This window comes from Meles meles, chromosome 11, assembly GCF_922984935.1.
Source record: "Meles meles chromosome 11, mMelMel3.1 paternal haplotype, whole genome shotgun sequence".
NCBI lineage: Eukaryota > Metazoa > Chordata > Mammalia > Carnivora > Mustelidae > Meles > Meles meles.
The window spans coordinates 5360295-5382507 of NC_060076.1; the positions used below are offsets into that span (position 1 = coordinate 5360295).

General features: G+C 47.9%; 1 protein-coding gene across 2 annotated transcripts in view; it reads right to left on the minus strand.

Moving 5' to 3' along the window:
- FUBP3 (far upstream element binding protein 3) overlaps nucleotides 1-22213 on the minus strand; it is a 50558-nt gene that overhangs the window by 23080 nt on the left and 5265 nt on the right. The window contains exons 2-5 of one of the 2 annotated variants that reach the window (XM_046022299.1): nucleotides 13822-13927; nucleotides 3806-3836; nucleotides 1454-1503; nucleotides 1018-1089 (exon numbers count right to left, since the gene is read on the minus strand). In XM_046022299.1, the coding sequence (XP_045878255.1) occupies nucleotides 1018-1089; nucleotides 1454-1503; nucleotides 3806-3836; nucleotides 13822-13927 (259 nt within the window). Of the gene's footprint in view, nucleotides 1-1017; nucleotides 1090-1453; nucleotides 1504-3805; nucleotides 3840-13821; nucleotides 13928-22213 lie in introns of both variants that reach the window. The other variant, XM_046022298.1, reaches the window with a different exon arrangement.

A 22213-nucleotide genomic window follows, 5' to 3' on the forward strand; every position in this document is an offset into this window, starting at 1 on the left:
AAGCTTGCTTTCCGACAGCACAAGACGCTCTCCTGTGTTCTTAAAAAACCTGCCTCTTAAAATTCTTAACTCCAAAAAAAAAAAAAAAATATATATATATATATAAAACTAATAACAGTTACTGCCCTGGAGACATGGTAACGTGTATCTTTTAAACAGACAAATGCTTCTCTAGTCAACAGTCCTCCACACACACCCCCTCATCCACTATGGAAAGAGACCAAATTCAAACGAGTTACTCGAACTATTAGTAATGTTAAGTATGCTTCTTGGGGCGCCTGGGTGGCTCAGTGGGTTAAAGCCTCTGCCTTTGGCTCAGGTCATGATCCCAGGGTCCTGGGATCGAGTCCTGCATCGGGCTCTCTGCTCAGCAGGGAGCCTGCTTCCCACCACCCCCTGCCCTGCTGCCTCTCTGCCTATCTGTGATCTCTTTCAAATAAATAAATAAAATAAAATAAAAAAAAAAGAAAGCTTCTTTTCCTCAACCTGTCTCTCTCCGTAACGCACGGGCCAAACGGCCCCAGCTGGGAAAGGTCCTGAACTGTGTTTCACGTGGGCTAATTGAGCCAGAACCCCCAGCTGGCCTTGGCCTCTTTCCACAACGGGGGGGTGGCGGGGTGGGGGGAGGTTCTGATCCAGGGGAGCCAGTGAGACGTCCCCAGGAGTGACCCCAAAGCCACAGCGCTCCTCTAGGCCCCACTGTCTGGCATAACCTCCTGGTGCAGACAACCGCGGTCCTAGAGCAGCCGGTGTCTGGCCGGGGCCACGCAGAGCCACAGAACTCCGGAGGGCCTCCTCTAGAGGCCAGACGGGCAGCCTCGTCTCCAGGCCCGCTTTTGCCCTGGTTTTTCTGTTCTCATCTGGGAGTCCAGCTCTAAAAGCACAAGGAGAACGGCAATCGCATATACTTACTCAGGCCCCTAAACTTCTAAGCAACGAGCAAAGGTAACGAATCTGGAAAGTCTGGCAAAACACGGATTTCTACCAAACTGAGATCTATGAAGAAAGAAGCCTTACCTGAGGCAATCTGAATTTTGCAACCAGATTCTGCTTGAATCCGTGAAATCTGCTCACCTCCCCTGCCGATAACTGAAACAAACGGAACAGGGTCAGAACATGTCTCCGTTCCATGTTTAGCCATGCATGAATGACTTCATTAACTCAGCAAACATTTACACTTGACCCACGGCACTGCAAATCACGGTGGCCTCGGCGAGCCACGGAAATCCGATGGGAAACACAGCGGACAGGTACAGGGTATTCTAGCTCAAGTGAGGAGAGAGGTGGGGTGGGGAGAGAGACTGGCGGGGGTGCGTGGCTCTCTATCTCTCAGCCTGGAGAGAGACCTGCAGCCCTTCAGGGCTCTGGGGGACACAGTGTGCAAAGCCTTCTACCACAGTGATAGTCACACTGAAAGATTAATCGGGGCGAAGTAGATAATGTGGATACTTACTAAATCCAACCATCTTATCAGGCACTTTGAATTCTTCTGTTATTACCGCCCTAAAAACAAAGAACATTTTGGAAAAACATATAAAGAATTTCATGGCCATTTCAGGTTCCCCACGTTTCCCATATTGGCAATGCCAGAAGACAGAGACTTAAAACAAATCATGCCAACAAGTCCCCAGCCCTGGAGAAAGACCGTCATCTCATGCGACCTCAGGCTAATCACTTCTGGAAAAGAACCCAGCCTCTCTTGCCATGAAAGAGGGAGAAACCTCTGATTTTTTATTAAACCATCAATTCTAGTAACAACTGCCTTTTCTTCTCAGTATTGCCTAACACTTTAAAAGATTCTTTGGGGCCTGTGAAGTTAGCTTAGGCTTCTCTGCCAGTCTCCTTAAGACACAGACAGCAATGCTGAATTTCTCTTCAACATTCCTGGTTTCCCCATCTTTTTATTGCTTTCTGGCCTCCCTCTAACTGATCTGTTGCTTTGAGTGAGATGCTCCAAACGGAACCCAGTCTCCAGCAGAGGCCTGATCAGTGCTGACCAGGACAAAATAATCACCTTACTCTGCAAGGTACTTTCGTTCAACACTATTCCATCCATCATGTGTCGGGTTTTTTGTTTTTTTTTTTTTAAACAACGGCCACACTGGTTCTTTGAAACAAACCTTTAAATTTGCCACAGAGTGTATTGTGGACAATATCCAATTTGCCCAAAGCCCCAGAAAGCAATTAAATCTAAACATTTACCTTAGGAGGAAGCTAAATGCAAGCAGTTTCAAAAGAAAAAAGGGTAAGCGTTTTTAAACATCTGTCACACAGCTGGATTTTTACCCATCACGAAGAGGATGGAACCCAGCCCATGTTTTCAGGGAAAGCGGGGCGCGCAGGAGAAAGGCAGAAGGCGCGACAGCACTTGCCACCGTCTCAGTCTGAAGAGCGCGGACGCTGCTCTCCTCGAGGAGCTCACCTCCCCCAGTTTATACACGTGCAGAGATCCTCTCTACAGTCTTGGGATGTTTGAGTTCGCCCCCAAATCAGACAGTGCCAAATTCCTAAGCCAGCAGCACTGTGGACACCAACGCCGAGCCTCGAGGGCCCAACCCATCTGGACAGGCCGCGGGGTCCCCGTGAGGACTGTTTCCCTGCCCCGGTGGAGGGTCGCGGTGCCCCTGTGCGTGCGGCCACGAGACCGCAGCTCACGCGCGTAGCCCTGTCTGTTCTCCGCAAGTATCACTGGGGGTTTTCCTGGGAGCAGTTCAACACCATCACAATACAAACTGTCACAAAACTCAGCAGTTCCTCGGCCCTCAGCGAATGGCAAGAGCGGATTCTCCTGGAGGAGCTGCTCTGGCCCCCGAGACAAAGCTCCATTCTGACTGTGAGGCTGAAACTTGTTGACTGCACGAAGTACGACATTCTTGGTAAAGTAAAATCTTAATTATGGCTTTATAGGAAAATTATGTTCCATACTAACAGCAACATCATTTAAATTATTCTAATTCATTAAAAAAGCAAACCAGTAACAGTAAAACCCAGGTTAAATCTTTTGGTTAACGGAGGCCCGATGATTTCCAGAAACTCCCAAACACTTGTGTGGAGCACAGGAGGATATGACTGCATCGTTGCTGGTGAAGGTGAAGGACACGATGGCACAGTCATGGAGACACAACACAGAATGTCATCCACGAGGGGAGAGAAACTGAGGCAGGTTCCTGCACAGTTTATTCCATTTGAAGGATAACATTTTGACCACAAACATCCTATCTTACAGACTGGTCTTTTTAAAGCCCAGACCTCTCCGTAGCTCTCTAAATCCTTAATATTTAAGGGAAGGCTATGAAGGTAAACTGAGGCAGGGAAGCAACCGGGCCCTTCTCCAAGGTTCTCTGGCAAGTCCTTCCTCAAGGGCATGGGGTGGGGCCTGGGCTTCTGGCTGCCCAGGACCACCACTCCTTGAGAATCACAAGCTTTATCTTGGGAAAAGCCCAATGACGAACACTTCTTGGGGACACCTTTGCTCACATGGAGGCATTAAGGATTCGTAAAACACCGCAGGATGGAAAATTTCTTTTTTTAGATTAGATATATGTGGGGCAGAAAAGAGCTCCCACACTCGAGAGGTCTGTTAAATTTACATACAATAATGGGTGATTTTTAATAGCTCCTGTTCGTTTCTCCTTCGTGCTTACGCTGTCTTGGAAAGGACTACAAAAAACTTGAGTCTTAAAGAAATCTAGCCCCTGGTTTTTCCCATTCTCAACCTCTGACTTTCTAAGACTCTAGTACAGATGGTCGATCGATAAACAATTAGAAATGATCAATAAATAATAAAACATAACCCACTGCTTACCTTTGATGTACCAAGGCCCCTAACTGGTTACCTACTGTGGCAAAGAGAAAGAGAAAAGAAAAATCAAAGCATTAGCACGGATAAACTGACTCCATCCTTACACAAGTTCTTACCATTTCGGGGAGGGAGGGGACGAAAGGCAGAAAGAAAGCAAACAGTAATTTAGGCTCAGTGGCTGCGATGAATGCGTTACATGATATGAAACAGGAGGGGACGTCTTGATCAACACAGTCTCTAACCCAGTGTCCAGCTGAACGCAGGATAAGAAATTGATCTGTGTGTCTGCATGCTGAGAGGCCTGGGAGAAAATCCCGCCCGCCTAAATCCCTCTCCCTATCCCCCTCCCTCCTGCTCCGGATCCAGATCAATGTAAAGATACTGAGGGTTCCCTCTTGCTCTTTCTCAAGCAAATGAGAAGGTTTAACCTCCTAGCCTGGGAGCATCGTTAAAGGACTGCTCCGCGGCAGCTGTGGTCACTAAGAACACGCACATATGTTCCTCCTGGCCAAGGGACACCCCCCCCCCCCCAATTCTCCCTGTCCTCCCAAGAACGTAAACACCTCAGGGAAGAGGATCTGGCACCTTCCTTCCTTGGGCCTCTTCGCTGACCCACCACAGCAGTCCGTATGCAGGGGACGCTAAGAACGAGCGTGACTTTCAAGCCCATTTCACAGAGACAACGGTGCCAAACAGCCTCTAGTTATGAAAACCGACTCTGTAGTCACATTCCCACAAAACCACTTTAGCTACGCTTTTTGTCCCCGTTGCTCCTCTTTCGGCTACTGATGAGCATCTCCCTAACCGACCCGCAGCGAAAAGGATTCTGTGCTGTTTCTCTTTCGGAAAACGCAGCCCAGGAAACACAGTCGGCGGACGAGGAAAAAGTACAAATCCTCAACATATTCTGAGGGACTGAACGGACCTTGCGATGCGCTAACCAGAGCAGTCAGACCCTTGTCTCTGGGGAAAGTCAGGAGGCGGACAGACCGGAGAGCGGTGAGGAAGGGTCAAGCACACAGCTTCCGAACAAAGAGTGGAATGGTCTGACATGTGAAATCCGTGACTCCCAACTGCTCTTCTTTCTGCCTGAACTCAACCCTGTCCTTCTGGCTGGACGGGAACCAGTCCTCAGACGACAAAGGAAAAGAAACCGGATCATGGTTTTTTAAAAGAAGAAGGAAGAGCGCGCAGAGACACCGCTGGCAGAAAGCAAATGAGGCTCCGCAGTCAGTACCATATTTCTTCTGGATCAATAGCGAGACAATGGTTTGCAGCCAAAATACCGACATTACGTACTATTAACCTGCTTATCTCAGGGATGAGAGAATTGTTTTTTATTGACTCTTCAGATTCTCTTCTTGCATTTGCAGTTGGAATGTGACAGGTGGTGCTCAGGATTCCCATCCCATGTGAAGACTGTTCAATGACAACCTTGGGCAAGGAGTCCTCGTCACACCCTTGGCCCCTGGATGGTGCATGAGAGGACTGTCCACTAACCAAGGTAGTGGGTATGAAAAAAACAGGCCGGAGAAGGATGGCCCCAAGAGTGCCCTTGAGTTTGGTCAGCTGTCCCTACCTGAGGGTCCAGCTCAGTCTCCCTGCTCACTGTCAGAACACCTCCCAGGGATCAAGAATACACAGAAGACAGAGAGACTGAAGGCTGAAATGCCTTGATGTGCCGAGAACACAGAGGTGCCTGGTCCCCAAACAGGCCAACATGGCCGGACCTTGGCTCCTGGTCCGCTGTGATGTTTGGTAAGAGATGTCAAAAGGCTGATGATCTTCAGCTATTTTGGCCAGAAACACCACAGAAATAGGGTAAAGGGCAACCCTACCGTAAAGAACTTGAGATTCAGAAGAACATTCAAAAGGCTCTTAGTCAAAGCCATTTGAAACTTTGCTTGTCACACAAAAAAGGGCAATTCCTTTTTGTGGGTAAAGTACGTGTCACAGGTGCTCACTGCCTCGCTGGTAAGGGGAGGGGCTGGCAAAGAGCAGAAGCACACACACCAGTACGCCCCCCCACCCCCCAGATGGACTGCTGCGAGCCAGCACACAGAAGGAGGAAGCCAAATTCCGAGACTCAGCTTGGAGTTGGTGGGCTCTGAGGAACAAACGACACACCTCCTCCTCCTCCTGTGCAAATGCCGCAGCCACAGGCTGAAACGTGCGATTTAATGTCCCTGCAGTCCCTTCAGTCCCTGCAGAAACGGCCCCATTTGTTGCCGACCAGCGAAAACGAGCAGTTAGATCAGGGGCGCTGGGCACTCACAAGGCGGACGGATAATGTCCACTCCATGAACGCAGAGCCTCCCTTCCGTCTTCAAAGCGAAAAGGGGTCCGAGGAGGGAGGCATATGGGGACCTATCAAGTTCAATTCCATGGTAACTACAGTCATTTTACTGTAAAAAAAGGCAAAACGCTGCCCACAATCAGTCCCATTTCCCGTTAATGGTGCACGCTGGCCCACAGCGCCTCATCTCCCCTCAGAAGTTCAACCCAGTTCCATTCCAGCCCAAGCATGCACGCGCGTGCGCGCGCACACACACACACACGCGCGTGGTTCTCATTTACCTGGCACACTACATAATGGGAAGTTGTCTGGGCTAGGGGAAAATGAGCTTCCCATAGAAGCGATTCATGCTACAATATGAGACATTTTTTCTGAAGAGTAATACTCTGCCAATTTCAATAATGATCTTCCAAAAAAAAAAAAAAAAAAGGAGTGCACTGGATACATTTTTCCCCACTAGCTAGGAGAAAAAGGTCTTCCTCTTTCTTCCCCTGAAGAAATGCTACAAAGGAGCACTGAGGAACATACCCAACTCCGCAATATGCATCAATTTTAATAGTTAACCCCACCCCCCACCCTCAAGAGGAGCCGGAGAACGACAGCACCGTCCTCCCGGCAGGCGCGCGGACAGCAGGCGCGTGCACGGCGCACAGAGCAGCAGACCACACGCAGGTGAGTGGGTCGGCCAGGAGAGAAAACATCAGCGCTTTTTATATAACTGACCAAACAAGCAAATAAACCAGAGCTTCCTCTGCAGATTTCGGGAACACTCCTGCCCTCGTCCCAGGCTCCCCGGCTCCTCTGACTCTGACTAATGCCTCTCCAGGCCCTGGTTCCGGTCGGGAATACCTAGAGTCGGCAGCAGGGACTTCTGCTGCTTCCAGAAGCACTTTCATAAAGCTCTCCTCCCAAGGACAGTACAAAGGCTTCCTGTGTTCTCAGGCAGCAACTCTCCAGCCAGGGCCACAGAACACTGACCTGCTGGGTTCAGCTGAAAGTCCTTACTTAGGCCAGTAATCCAGCACTAATTTCTGCAAATTATCGTTGTTTAAAAAGGGAGAGTGGACTCAAGCTCTTCTCAGTAATGGCGCCCTCACTCGCAGGCTCATGGGCTTTTGCAGGCGGCGTGCTAGGTGCCTCGCCTGTGGAGCCCAGCCAGGCCCACAAGAGCCCCAGGAGGCACCAGGCCTGCTCTACCAACTAGGAAGGCTGAGGGCCCAGGACGTTCCCGTGCCTCCGTGAAGGCACGCCGGTCACATCTGTCCGTCTGGGCCCTGGGCCAGTCTGGGGGTCACTCAGTGTGCAAAAGGCCATCTTGGCCCTCGAGAAGCAGAGTCCAGTAGGGCCAGGAGGAAGCTCGGAGGAACACTGACCCGACCCAGTCTCCCAAGGCTGTGGGGGCATTAGGAACCCCACCAGCACCCACCCTGGGCCGAGTGCCTACCCACAGACTGACCGAAGGAGCACCGCAGTGACACTAAGAGGAAACGCAGGTCTATGATACGTGTTTGTGGTGCTGGGCCTTATTTGCCTTTAGGCCAGGGGTCATAAATATCAACTTGGGGGATCATGACCAGATTTATTAAAAACCGAAATAGAAAACACAGGGCACCCATATGTAGTAAGGGTATATATTCCCTTAAACTTTCATTTCAGCTACACGTACTTTAGGGTGTGTATGACTTCTGATGGAAATACTGTTGAGTGGCGTTTCACAAGTTTGAAAATAACCTGTCATAATTCTTAGGATAACCTCATAAGGTCAGTATTAATTCCATTTTACAGGTGAGGCTCAGAGAGGTTAAGCAAACTGTCCAAAGCCACACAGTTAACAAACGGCAGAGCTGGAATTCAAATCCTGCTCTACCACTTTGGAGCCCACATTTTCTTTCTTTTTTTTTTTTAAGATATGTTTATTTTGAGAGAGATAGAGAGCATGCATGAGTTCACGTGTGCGCGCTACTGGGAGGAGGAAAGGGAGAGAGAATCTCCAGCAGACTCCACACTGAGCAGGGAGCCCAGTGCAGGAGCTTGATCTCCTGACCCTGAGATCACAACCTGAGCCAAAACCAAGAGTCAGATGCTTAAATGACTTGAGCCCCCCAGGTGCCCCGGAGCCCACGTTTCCAAGTACGCACTAACATGGCACAGGAGACAGAGACTTTGGTTCAAGTCTTCCCTCTGCCACTTCTCAGACATCAGCCCTTGGTCAAACCACTTCTCCAGACATTGGTTTCCTTACCCACACCGAAAGGAATTCGGGCTTCTGGGTTCCTTCCACCTGTCTTTTTCTAAAATTCTACACGGGGTCCTCCCCCACCCAGCACCATCCCTACGTCCTGGCAATCACTAATCCATTCTCCATTCCCAAGATGCTACATAAATGGGATCACACGGTATGTAACCTTTTGGGATTGGCTTTTCTTGCTCAGCTGAATGACCTGCAGATTCATCCAGCTTGTTGCGTGTATGGTTTATTCTTTTTGTTGCTGAGTAGTGTTCTACCGTATGGATGCACCATTCTGTTATAGCCGCTCACCTGCTGAAGGACATCTGGGCTGCTTCCAGTTTGGAGCTATTATGAATAAAGCTGTTACAAAGATCTGTGGACAGGTGTTTGTTCCTTGAGAATAAACAGGTCTAACTGTGCGCTGAATGGCGAGCACACGCTTAATGTTCTAAGTTTTCTGGAGAGGCCGTACCATCGGATGACCACCAGATGTGTTTTTAAAAGCTCCTTGGGTGGGTCTCACACCCAGCCGGGGTAGAGAGCCACTTAGGCTCCCACATTTTCTAAAAGGGTTTTGAAAAACTCTAAATCCCCTTTGAATGTGACATCTAAAAGTCATCCCTAGGTTAACAGGTACAAAGAACACAACAGGCATGGTGCAGAAGCCTCAGCGGTTTCTCGGTTGTAACACGGATGCGACAGGTTTATTAGGTCATCCATTTCCGTGGATACTCTCTCTCTACTCCGTGTGATATCTAGTTGGCTAAGCCAACTGTCAAACCCGTCAGCGATCATACTTTGCCAGGGGGGAAAAATCTCACTTCCTTTCTCCAACTCATACATAAAACATGTTAATATGCCCCTATATGACTACCACTCACTTCTAAATCCTAAAATGGATGGATGGATGAACGGGGAGGAGGGGACCACCCGAGTCTCTGCGATGAGCTGCTATGGAGTCAAAATCAAAATCAGATCCTGTCCCTTTCAATACTTCTTCCCAAGACTCTCACACTTTGTTGTCTGGGGACGCGCCAGCCAGAATTCTGGACTCACAGCCTCTTGAGGCAGCTGAGGATGGGGCTGTGCCCCGTAAACCAGGGGAAGCGTGGCAGGGGACCCGGAGAGGAGAAGGGCACAGCGTCTCCACCAGACCCCGTTCTCAAGAGATCCATTTTTAGGGGAGAGGGGCCCACGAATGGAAGAGCTGGGACAGGACTCTTGGAAATGCCTCCCCCCACCTCTGGGGTCTTCAAGCCGCCTGCTTAAAAACTACTGCTCGAAAACACTCCTGATCCCCCCGCCCCCATCCCTGCCCCGTCCTGTCCTGTCCCCCCGGCGCCTAGCAGCAAGAACCCTGGCCCTCCCCACTACCTAGCACCAGCACCTCTCATCCCGCCTTCCCTCTTGCAAAGTGTGGATCTAAAAAAAAAAAACTCCCCTCCTCATTCTTGTTTCCTCCTTCTCTTTGTCCTGGGCCACACGTGCTGAAACAAAACTCAGCTGGGGCCACAGTGATCCTCCGTCCCAATCTTCCTGTAAGTGGTTCCCCAGAAAGCATTCAAGAACTCTGCCTTCAGTCACCAAGAACGCCACCTTGACAACGTTCAGAAAGGGTGGTACCCTCTGAAGGGTGGTACCATCTGAACGGTGGTATGTAAACCTCAAAGGCACCGAGGGCCTGTGGGCCAGCCCATAGCCATGTGCCGGGCTCCGGCGCTTCCAGATTCCTCCGGGGCTTTCCAGCTCTGACAGCAGAGCAGAGTCAGTGGGACAGAGCACCAAGGACCTCGAAGTCTAAAAAAATTTATTGTCTGGTCCTTTAAGAAAAGTCATACTAACCCCTGATTCAGATTAAATCTGCACTTCTAAACCTCTGAGCTAATACCAGTTCTTTGATTTGGATCTTACATTTCACGAAATTTCCTAGATGCTACTTGTAGGACATGGAGAGAAAGAACGGAAGCATCAAGCATTTATTCACCTACGATGTAAGGGAGGGAGGGAAAGGAGGAGCCCGTCTCCAGGACCGCAGCCTGCAGAATCCAGCAGAAGCCCACGATACACCCTGGCACCTGCAGGATGCCCAGGGCACAAATGAACGGCTCTTGAGGTTCTGAGCAGAATGTGATGTCTACACTCTGCTCAGGTGGATGAAAAGGGGGAAGCGGGGAGAGGGGGAGGGAGGAAGAACGGGGGCAAGAGAAGAGACTAGGCGGCATCTGGCAAGGCACTGAAGAAAAGTCGAGAGATGAGGATGGGGCCCGGTTCTCGGGAGGACGTCCTGTCAGTTCTGGGACCCAAGCACGGGGCTGAGACTCAGCCCCGTAAAGAGCTGGGAGGGGGGATGGGTTTTGGGAAGAGCAAAGAAAAGAAACAGCTGAGCAGGCTGCAGCAGAGTGCCGAACAGGGGGAGGGGGAGGGGGAAGAGCCGGAAGAGGAGGGCAGGTCAGGAAGGGCCAGAGCTGCCCCCCCCCCCCCCCCCGCCCCCGTTACTGGAAGCTGCCACAGGTCTCAGAACAGAGGAATGGAACTGGTCAGACTGGCTTCAGAGAGAGGCCTCAGCCGCAGCAGGGGAAAAAGTACCAGATGGAAGGGCTGCAGGAAGATTCCCGAACCGCCGGGGTGCACCTCCAAGACTACCATGAAGTGCGGGTGCCAAGACCGAAGACGCTAATACTTACGATGACCTGACCCGAAGCAGATGGCGGTGGAACGGCTGCTCGGCCCAGGTCTGGGCACCGAGACAGGCGAGGAAAGCCCGGCTCTGACCCCTTCTTGCTGGGCTCCGAGCGGGCTCACGAGCCGACAGTGTGATAGTTCCAAATGCCCAGGACACAACTAACCCGGTCCCTTTCGGCAACAAGAACAGATCTTTTCCCTTATTCTACGTGTTTTCACTCTCCGACTCATGTACTTGTTGGCAAATCTCAATGTCCTGCAGAAACCCTGAGGCTTCCAAGGGTTCTCTCTGGTTGACTTAGGAGTTGAAGCACTTTTAGACAGACCCAAGTAACACCTCCAGAAACTTCTAGGGGAGTGAGCTTCAACGCTTGAGAGGTTAAAGAATCCGGCTTTCCAGGAAAGTTAGAAAGTTCATGTTGCTAAAGAAGTGATTTGTTGAACTTCTGTCAAAAAAAAACAAAACAAAACCAAAAAACCCAAGCCAAACCAAACCAACGGAAAACAGCAATGCTCTGGAAAACTTTATTGCTTTAAAAAAAAAAAAGAGCAGGAATTCCTGTTTGTTGTTCATCTCTGCTTTTCTAAACTCTCATAAACAGCACGACTGTGACCCCCAGGCCCCCAGGAAGCTGTCAGGTAACCATGAACATCACTGTCCTTGACGGGATCTGTTTATTCACATATTTATTTATCCAAGAGAAAGGGAACGGCCCAGTGACCTTATTATCCCCGTCAGAAGACAACTGCGGCCTGCCCTGAAAATGCTCCAAGCGTCCAGAATTCTCTCTGACCTCCAATGGCACATCCCCGATGCCACAGGTGGAGACCAACTTGGAGGAAAACAATTTATGTAACTCTGTTGCTGGAAAGCCACGCAACTGGGGAGAATTAACTACTGTTCTGCCCAGTGTAAAAAGCCTGAGGGAAGTTTCTTGTTCTTCACGTAGTCTGTTGTGTAAGATGGAGAGCTGGCCCTGGACGGGAAGGATCTTTCTCAGTTCTTCCCCACTCTCACTGGGCTTCATATTTAGAAGGAAGAAAAACAGAAACCGTGTTCATTTTGATTCCAAGGACTCAGTCCCCCAAAGGCAGACATGGAAAAAATTATGGTTCTCAAAACAGAGCTGAAAATACACCACAGAATAATGAGCTAGAGTTCCAAATGAGATTCTAGAATTTCCTGTGACTCCCTAGCTACATCTGCCTGCTCCCGAGGTCTCTTTCTCCAGAAGCTCAGAGCCTTTTATGAATGTCTTTCAAATGGGTGTGCAGCGGATTAATGGGAGGTGGTCAGTCCAGTGCCTGTGGTTTCATTTGCAGATATCTAGGTGCTCTTTATGCAAAGGATACAGTGATCGCCTGTGCTGTGCACACAGGTTTTACATTTCCCGCCACGCACAGGGTGCAAGCAAGGTGGGGAGTTGTGAAAGGTATTGATCGTGATTTCTGGAAACAGAGGGCCAGAGGGACTGTCCATTACCGGGGCATGTGCTCAGAGCCAGACAACTTAGTTTTATTTTTATATCGATGTCCCATAAGAGGAACCAAAGCATGACTGCCCTGAGAAGGTAAAAAGGTCACTCTGCATTACAGTTTTTCATGTCGGCAAAAACGCAGATGGTACAATCAGTTATATTTCTTCTAAGAAATCACTAACACCAGTCGAATACTAAAGATCAGAGGGCAACATTCTGGAATAGCATTTTAAATGGTCCCCTTAGCTCCAGCGGCCCTGGGGTGGATTTTGTGTGTGTGAGCTCATAAATAGTCCCTTTAAATAGACAAGAAGAGCGCAGCCCCCTAAGACCTTCACGCTGTGACCCTATTAGGATTATTCCAAAAAGGTTAGCACATTTAAAAACAATGGCAATCTCCCCTTTAGGATCCCCCAAGAAATGTGAGAAACCAGTCACATCACATTACATTTTTTTTCCATGTACATCAAAACACACATTTTTTCCGGAAAAGAAAATTACACGGTACCTCCTGTGGTACATCTTGATTTTTTTCCCATTTAATAGTACGTCGTGGAAATATGTGCACACATGTGGTTGGGCACACGTGCAGACGGGCAGAAGGACAGAGGACACGACCCCTCCCCACTGCATGCATATTCACGTAAAAACCGGTACAGTTCAGATCCCCTTTCACAGCCATACTTTGTGGGACACAAAATGTGATCAAGGAAGTCGGAGTTCTCTGTACACACACATCTGACAGACAGTCTTTGCCAAGGTGCTGGGGACAGGCATTTCTAAGTGGGCTGAAGTGAGTAACAGACAGAAACCAACAAAGTAACACACGAATGAAGGAAAGACCAGTGCTTGTGGGGAGAGCCTGTCGTAAATGGCAGTGGTGAGAAACGCAGCAGACAGACTGCAAAGAGGTCACCACCCCTTTGGCCCTTTCTTTAAGATCAGGATGTAGCCACAGCTTCCTCAGAGCCGCGCACCAAACCTTAGCTTTTCTTTGGAGTAAAGTGGGAACTTCAATTTCGCTTGTGTATCTGAAGAGCGGAAGGCTAAATCAAACAGAATTCTTGAATCAAATTGTTTCCAAGCTGATGCGCAAAGACCAAGTGAGTCTTTTACCTTAGAGCCCGGCTGAAAAACGTTCCCGTGTTATCAAGGCAAATAAGAACTCAAATGGGAGAACCGCAGGGAAAAATCATCCCTAATACGCCCCCTCCACCACTCCTCTGCAGAAAGACGCTGGACAGAGCTGTTAAGGAAATGGGGATCACCAACTCCAACTTAACTGGCAGGTTCGCTACCATCTGAAAGGCAAAGACATTTTACTGCGACTTACCTCCATCATCCAAAGGCCGTTTCTGTACTCCGTATCCATACACTGAGGGGTCCACTAGAGGTGTGGAATTATTCAAGTGAGGAACTGAATCAATTTTAGCAGCAATCTACAGAGAGAATCAGATTTAAATGCTCAGTAACAAATCCTGGCTCCATGTGAGGGAGAAACAGGAGAGTCCTCTTAAAAGGCCTGTTATCCCATTTCTCCCCCTGACCTAGATTAATGTAAGGCGTTGCCACCAAGGGGACAAACACTTTCCACCGCTACCTGAATTTTCTTTTGGCCTTAACAACGTCTTTAGGAATAAAATACTTCCAAACGTTTGTCTTCTACAAATTAGACTTAAGTGGTCACTTAAAATACAGGTATCCTGCATTCTACGAAGAAAAAAAGGAGGCCAACAATATAAAGAACTTTGTTCAGAAGCTTTTATCACAAGGTTCCCTTAAGAAACAAGCTCCCCGATACTATTTAAAAGGCTGTGTTTGCTCAAACATGACAACTTGTTAGGAAAACATTCACTCTATAACTTCAACGCCTATAGAGTGGTGATGTCATCTATGGAGATCTAAAATGTAAGCCGCTCCTCGCTGGAAGTGTCCCAACAGTGGGGAGAGGACTGTCCACACCATTTCAGAAGGACTCCTGCACTGGAGAAAGGGAGACAAGCTCGAAAGGGAGACAAGCTCTGAGAGCTATTTCAATTTTTAATATTTATTATCAGTTAAAAAAAAAAAAAGACTGCATAGCTATTAAAGCATTTTCCCCCAGAAACAAATGCTATGGGGGAATTACTTATCTACTTTGTTCTCACTGGAAAATTAAACGTGATCTTCACGGTAAATCAACTCTTTCATTTAATCAAAAGAATATTTACAGCCACTGCTCTTGATGTTAGTCCCTAAGTTAAGCGTAGTAAGTAGTGGGGGGGAATAAGAGACAGACAGAAGGGCTGTCCCACGAGAGCGAGTGTTCAGTGGTAGTTTTCCCGAGCTGGTCCAAATATGCCCCAGAAATCTGAGACCTTCTGGAACGAACATAAATGACCTTAAACATATAATGTCTTAAACAAGACATAAATGTCTTACACGAGACAATCATGACACTGAAACCCCAAGGCAGGGCTTAAATGTCAGGGATCTGGGGTCAGGTCTCTCTGGTTTCTTAGTTCTGTGGTGTTGGACAAGCCCCTCTCCCCTCTGCATGAGATCCTCTGGGAGTCCCACCACCAGCTGCAGAGTCTGGGGAAAGCTAACAACATCCTCTCCACACAGAGGAACTCTGCACCCAGGAAGTACTTCACAAAGAGCGCGGCTGTTAAAACAAGGCAACTCATCCAACCAGCGTCGAGGGTCTACTGTGTGCCGGGCTCTGGTCCAAGCACTGGGGTTCCTGTGGTGAACAAGAATACCTAGGCCCGGGGGCACCTGGGCGGCTCAGCTGGTTAAGCGTTTGACTGTTGATTTCAGCTCAGGTCATGGTATCAGGGTTAGGAGATCGAGCCCCTTATCAGGCTCTGGACTGGGCACAGAGTCTGCTTAGGTTTCTACCCTGCCCCTGCAACTCTTTCTCCCTCCCTTAAAAAAAAAAAAAAAAAAAAAAAAAAGGAATAACCAGGCCCCTACTCCGAGTTAGCAGTCAGTGGGGAGTAACAGGTACACAAGCTAACCGATAACTGATCCTTTCAGCGGGTTATAAGCATTATGCTAGTAAGAGAAGACAATGACATAGAGCACTTTGGAGAGCGGATCAGGGAAGGCCACTGTGAGCACATGAGGTTGTGTGATCTAAGACCTAACGGCTGAGGAGGAGCTGGCGATCCAACCGTCTGAGGTTCACACCAGTCTAAGTCTACACTCCAGGCAGAGGGGACATTCCAGGCAGAGGGAACAGCCTGTATAAAAGGTCTGAGGCAGGGGCGCCTGGGTGGCTCAGTGGGTTAAGCCGCTGCCTTCAGCTCAGGTCATGATCTCAGGGTCCTGGGATCGAGTCCCGTATCGGGCTCTCTGCTCAGCAGGGAGCCTGCTTCCTCCTCTCTCCCTCTCTCTGCCTGCCTCTCTATCTACTTGTGATCTCTCTCTGTCAAATAAATAAATAAATAAAATCTTAAAAAAAAAAAAAAAAAAAGGTCTGAGGCAGGAGCCAGCCTGGTAGGGACAAGTCCAGAAGACAGAAGTCAACGTCACAAGAGTAGAGGGAACCAGATGTGCTCTAAGACACAGGCGAGGGCCAGTTCCCTAGGGCTCTAGGTCACAGTAAGGGCTTGGGTTTTACAGGAAGGGTGACAGGAAGCCACTGCGAGGCGTACTAGGGGAAGAAACATGTTGGTTTATGTTTTTAAAAGGTCCCCTTGACAAGGAAAAGAGATTCTAAGGGGACAGGAGTAGGAAGACCATTTAGGAGACATTCTAGGTCAGGGGTCAGCAAACTACGGCGGCTGAACCACTTGCTTTTGTAAAGAAAATTTCACAGGAATCCAGCCACACACATCTTTGGTGGAGCAACTGCACCCAGACCATATGGTACACAGTGCCCACACAGGTCATTCACTATACAGACCTATAAAGTCTGCCGGTCCCTGTCTAGGCTAGAGATGATGGTACCTGGATAGGTGCTTGTTTAAAAATATTATTAGTAGTAAATAATTAAAATATTAAGACTGCTGATAGAAACCTAACTCCTATAGCCAAGAAGCCATTTTTTCTTATTTATTTATTTATTTCAGATTTTATTTATTTATTTGACACAGAGAGACCACGAGAGAGGGACCAGAAGTGGGGGCAGTGGGAGAGGGAGAAGCAGGCTTCCCTCTGAGCAGGGAGCTCCATGCGGGGCTTGATCCTGGGACTCCAGGATCATGACCCAAGCCAAAGGCAGATGCCCAATGACTGAGCCACCCAGGCACCCCTGAAGCCATTTTTTTCTAAAACAAAATACTGTACAAGTCTTGCCTAACAGCATTCTACCACTGACTTGTAATCTTGCTTTCCGTATTTGTTTTGGATAAGTTTATGGGGGTTGGCTACTTACTTAAGATGCGAAAGTTACCTTTAAGGACCCAGCTGGTAAAGCAGGTAGATTAAAAGGAGAGAATACTGCGGCGGCTTGTGCCCCACGGAGACTCTTTCATTTGCTACAATAAACTTAGCTGTAAATGACTGATGGGGGGGGGGGGCGTTCAGGATTGTTGGCTGGTTTGCTTTTAAAGACGACCCAAAATGTTCCCAGCAGATAGTGAAGATGACCCCAAAGCACAAAGAAAGGGGTACAAGGGCACATGATTATTGGTGGAGTCCCCCAAGAGCGGGCATGCCAAACCACACGAGACACAGAACCCCAAAACCTCAATTCGACACACATCAGGCATGCTCCCTGCTCCTTTCTGATAACTTCTTTGCTTCCAGATCTTTTTCCTTCTTTCCAAAGCAGCTAGAATGTTATTCCTGAGTCTCTGGCCTTCCTTCTAACTTACACAGTATGTTTTGCGTGTTGCTGGAATGTCCTTTTTTCCCAAAGCTGATATGCTAAAAATGTTACAATAGTTTCCTGTTCCTGAATTTGATTAAAGGCTGAGGCTTTCAGATTTGTTCTTAAGTCATGTTGACTTCAGTTATCTATAATTTGGGAAATTTCCACTAAGAGGAAAGCAGTGTACACTACTGGTTAAGAGGTGTAGTTCTGAAGTCAACAGACTGCATTGGAGCCCTGGCTAAACAAATGTTACACAGGAGTTTAACAATATAATATACAATTGTATCATAATTTACACTGTACACATAATATTCTGTAAAGAAACAATGTATTCTTTCATCCACACCAAATGCAACCTTATTTTATTTTTTAGGTAGGCTCCACAGTGTGGAGCCTGATGCAGGGCTTGAACTCAGAACCGTGGGATCGAGACCTGAGCTGAGATCAAGAGTAAGATACTTGGGGCGCCTGGGTGGCTCAGTGGGTTAAAGCCTCTGCCCTCGGCTCAGGTCATGGTCCCAGGGTCCTGGGATCAAGCCCTGCATCGGGCTCTCTGCTCGGCGGGGAGCCTGCTTCCTCCTCTCTCTGCCTGCCTCTCTGCCTACTTGTGATCTCTCTCTCTGTCAAATAAATAAATAAAATCTTTAAAAAAAAAAAAAGAGTAGGATACTTAACCAACTGAGCCACCCAGGCACCCCCAACCTTAAGAAATGATTCTAAATGTCCACCAAAATGAGTTAAAATTTAGTGTTTACTGAGTGCTGGGCATTCTGCGAAGAGCAGAAAAATAAATATATACTTATTTTTTAGAAAGTTCAAACTTTTTAAAATGATTTTTATTTATTTGCAAAAGAGAGAACGCACTTGTGCACAAGTAGGGGGAGGGGCAGAGGGAGGAAGAAGCAGGTTCCTAGGGGCACCTGGGTGGCTCAGTGGGTTAAAGCCTCTGCCTTTCGCTCAGGTCATGGTCCCAGGGTCCTGGGATCGAGCCCCGCATGGGGCTCTCTGCTTGGCAGGGAGCCTGCTTCCTCCTCTCTCTCTCTCTCTCTCTGCCTGCCTCTCTCCCTACTTGTGATCTCTGTCTGTCAAATAAAAATAAATAAAAATCTAAAAAAAAAAAAAAAAAAAAAAGAAGCAGGTTCCTAGCTGAGCACGGAGGCAGATGCGGGACTCAATCTCAGGACCCCGGGATCATGACCAGAGGTGAAAGCAAATGGTTAACCAACTGAGCCACTCGGGCATCCCGGGAAGCACATTTGAAATATTCTATCTTATTTATTCCTCACGATGACTCTCTAGGAGGTTGATACTATTTGAAGACAAGGAAGAGCGAGGCTTAGAACAGCTGAGTGCCCCGCACACTGTCACATGCCTCGTAAGTGGCAGGAGGCCTACTGAAGACCAGCCTGCTCAGCTCTAGTCTATGCTATTACTCACAGCACTGGGCACCTCCCCTCTCCCAACTAATACTCTATTAAACATATGTCATTTCCCAAGGACTTAAAACCTAATGTTTTCCAGGGCACCGAGCTCAAGCAATTCCCCACATCGTAACTGATTGCTCCGAAGGGCAGCTGCTTCAGGGAAGTGAGGTACGTTCTCAGCTAATAATGGTGTAGGCCAGAAAACAAGTCACTAATGCCAGGACACTGCGACCAAACCAAGGCCTCTCCCGTCTTTGCCCTGAAGGGACTCTGCTACTGATTTTTTAACAACTTGATTCCCTTTCCCCCCTTCTTGGGGGGAGGCCAGGAGGAAAATCTGTTATCTCACTACCTGTGCTAATTTAGGCACCATAATAGATGAACTACAAATCAGCATCACACGTATTTGACCTTGACTTTGAATAATTAGTGGAAACAAGGAGGAGGGGAGCACTGAACCAGGAGTCAGTCAAGGGTCCTGGTTTTCCAGCCAGCTCTTCCAGTTATGACCTTAGGCGAGACTTTCAGTGGCCTCGTTCCTTGGGGTATTCACCTGTAAAATGCAGGGACAGACTAAACCAGTGTTTTCCAAAGAGAAGTATGCAGGCATTTTGGGGAGGTACATGGATTAATGTTTTTAAACTTTGAGAGTGTGTGTGTGTTTTATGGCTATTTATATATGGTGAAATATATATATATATAAATCTTTCTTACAGTTACAGTTACCTTCTATGCAAGGCAAAGTTTTCACAACAGTGATTTAGTTTCCTTTTAAAAATATTAAGTAAACAAACACTGAGGGTTCAATGATATGGCAGAAATCATAAAGGTGCTACACACACCATTAAATTTAGGAAACATAGTGATTATTCCCAGTGCACATTTTTACAACTAAAATTCTCTGACAAGTTTCTTAATTGAAGCAGTTTGCCTTGTAAATCCGAAGAGGAAGCTCTGCATATCTCCACAGCTTTACATTTATTTAAACATTACACTCCACAGAAACAGGCAAAGCCATATGAATGCCAAGTCACCCACATCCCACGTCCACACTATTAAATATAGCTGCTGTTGATCCTCAAGGATCCAGCAAGCAGAACACTCACACGACCTCCTAGGGAGCATGAACCCAACCTGCTTCCAGGGAACCTCTGCTCCACGGTCCTGAGTGACGCTGCCCAGGCCCTGGAGAATGCAAGGGCTTGACGGAAATTGTCTGCTGCCCATGGCAGGAAGACACAGCATGTTACCTGTGCAGTTAAGCCCAGGTGCTGAGATCACGTCCCAGACGCCGGGTTCTGGGATCATGGTGCATGGGAGCAAGTCCTAGTTCTGCCTCCTACTGCCTAAGAGGTCACACTGCAGAGAGTCGTGTGTCAGACTTCTTGCACACTTGCTAAGTGCCTGATGGTGTCCTCAGTTCACCTCCATGGCAACCTCACAAAGTAGCTACTCTTCTCATTATTGGGGGACTGGGAGCCCATCTGCCTGGAATGACATCCGCGGGGATAATGAGACAACAACGTAAAGCACCCAGAACAACGCTGGGCACATGGTAAGAAATAAGAAATGTTTGCTATTTTAATCTTTTATTGAATAATAACAGGAAAATACACAGATCTTACGTTTACAGCTCACTGAATGTCCCCACACTAAAATACCTGTATCAACCAGCACTGAGATCAGGACACAGAACGTTACTGGGGCCCTGAAGTCTGCCTCACGCCCTTCCGTCACCACCTCCCAAGGGGAACCTCCTAACTTCTAATATTAGCTATTAAAAAGTATTACAACCACCAATGACCTCCATTTTCCAGATGAAGAAACTAAGGCGTAAAGAAGTTAAAAGAATTTGCCCAGTCGCTAAGCTAGTAAGTGGCAGAACCAGAACTTGAACTCACATGGGCTGAATCCAGAGAGTCTTTTTTTTTTTTTTTTAAAGATGTTTATTTGAGCGAGCGAGCGCACGCGCACAAGCAGGGGGAAAGGGCAGAGGGAGAGAGAGAAGCAGGCTCCCCGTCGAGCTGGGAGCCCGAAGTGGGGCTCGATCCCAGGACTCTGGGATCATGACCTGAGCTGAAGGCAGAGGCTTAACTGAGCCTCCCCAGGTGCCCGAATCCAAAGTCTTAATAAGCACTTCACTGTACAGTGACGCCGCCTTATCCACGGCAGATCTATCCCAAGACTCTGGATACCCGAAATGGCAGATAATACCAACCCGTCTGCATATTATATTTTTTCCTATACGTACATGCCTATGATAAAGTTCAACCTGTAAGTTAGATTAACAATAACCAAAAATAAAATAGAAGAATTTTAACAATAGGCTGTAAAAAACTGTCATGTGAATGTGGCATCTCAATCAAGATACTCTGCACTCACTCCTCTTGTGATCATGTGAGATGAGCACACAGGGGCTGTGAAGGAGTGTTAGGCTACTAGTGACCTTCTGGCAACACGTCAGGAGCAGATCAACTGCTTCAGGACTTTGCCTGCCCGCTGGCAACCGAAAACCTGGAAAGCGAGACCGCAGGTAAGGGGGACTACTGTACTACCCTCGGGGGCTTTGTGACCATCAAACGAGAGAACATATATGAAAGTCCTCGCCTGGCAGCTAGTGCAACAGGGGCTCGATGAATGGCAGCTATTGTTGTCATTAGAAACGGGGCCCCAGCTGATCCTGCCCTATTTACTAGCATTAACCAAAACAAGGAATTCTATATGCCAATCAAACAAGGCACAGCTCTCCGGAGGAGTTTTTTCAGACAGCTTCATGCCAACAACATTTGGGCAGAATTAAATATTCCCTTCTCTATGTTTGCAAAGCACTTTTTATAAACTGCCTCTAAACAATGTAGCTCACTGAGAAAGTTACTGGTTAAATTGTCTCCCCGCTATTGGGAGCTGTCCGCACGGTAGACCTGTCTCAATCCTCAGTACCGCTAGGGCAAAGGTTTTGAAACCCGGAACTCCAGGGCTTAGCTTTACAGAATTCACAAACCTCCTGAAATTACATACAAGTCTATTTAAATGTTCCTGAGGCAGGTTCAAAGTTTTCAAGAGTTTTAAAAAGGTCTGTGTTTCCGAAAGTCAAAGCACAACTTCCCTAAAGCATAGCAAAGTTCTTGACCCACAGAAGGTACTCTTTAAGGGTTTGTTAAATTTAAAGTGGATCTGGAGAAGCCCACCTGAAGGCAAAATGCTAAGATGACCAGCGGAGGCTCGAATGGAACGCTGCTCCAGCGGGGACCTCCAGAGGCCCTGAAGAGGACATGTCCATTTGGTTGGTACCCTACGTCCCAGCTAATTTCACCAGCATCCCCTGGATGCTTTGTTCAGATTCTGATTCCTCGGAGACGGAAAGTGACCCAGTTACCCCTGCAAAGGAACCGAATCCTCAGAATGCAAAAAACAGTGATCCAAGAACAGCTGTGTATATTAACTACTTGTGTGTCTCTGAGAAAATGGCTTTATTTCCCTTCGGCTCCTCATTTTCA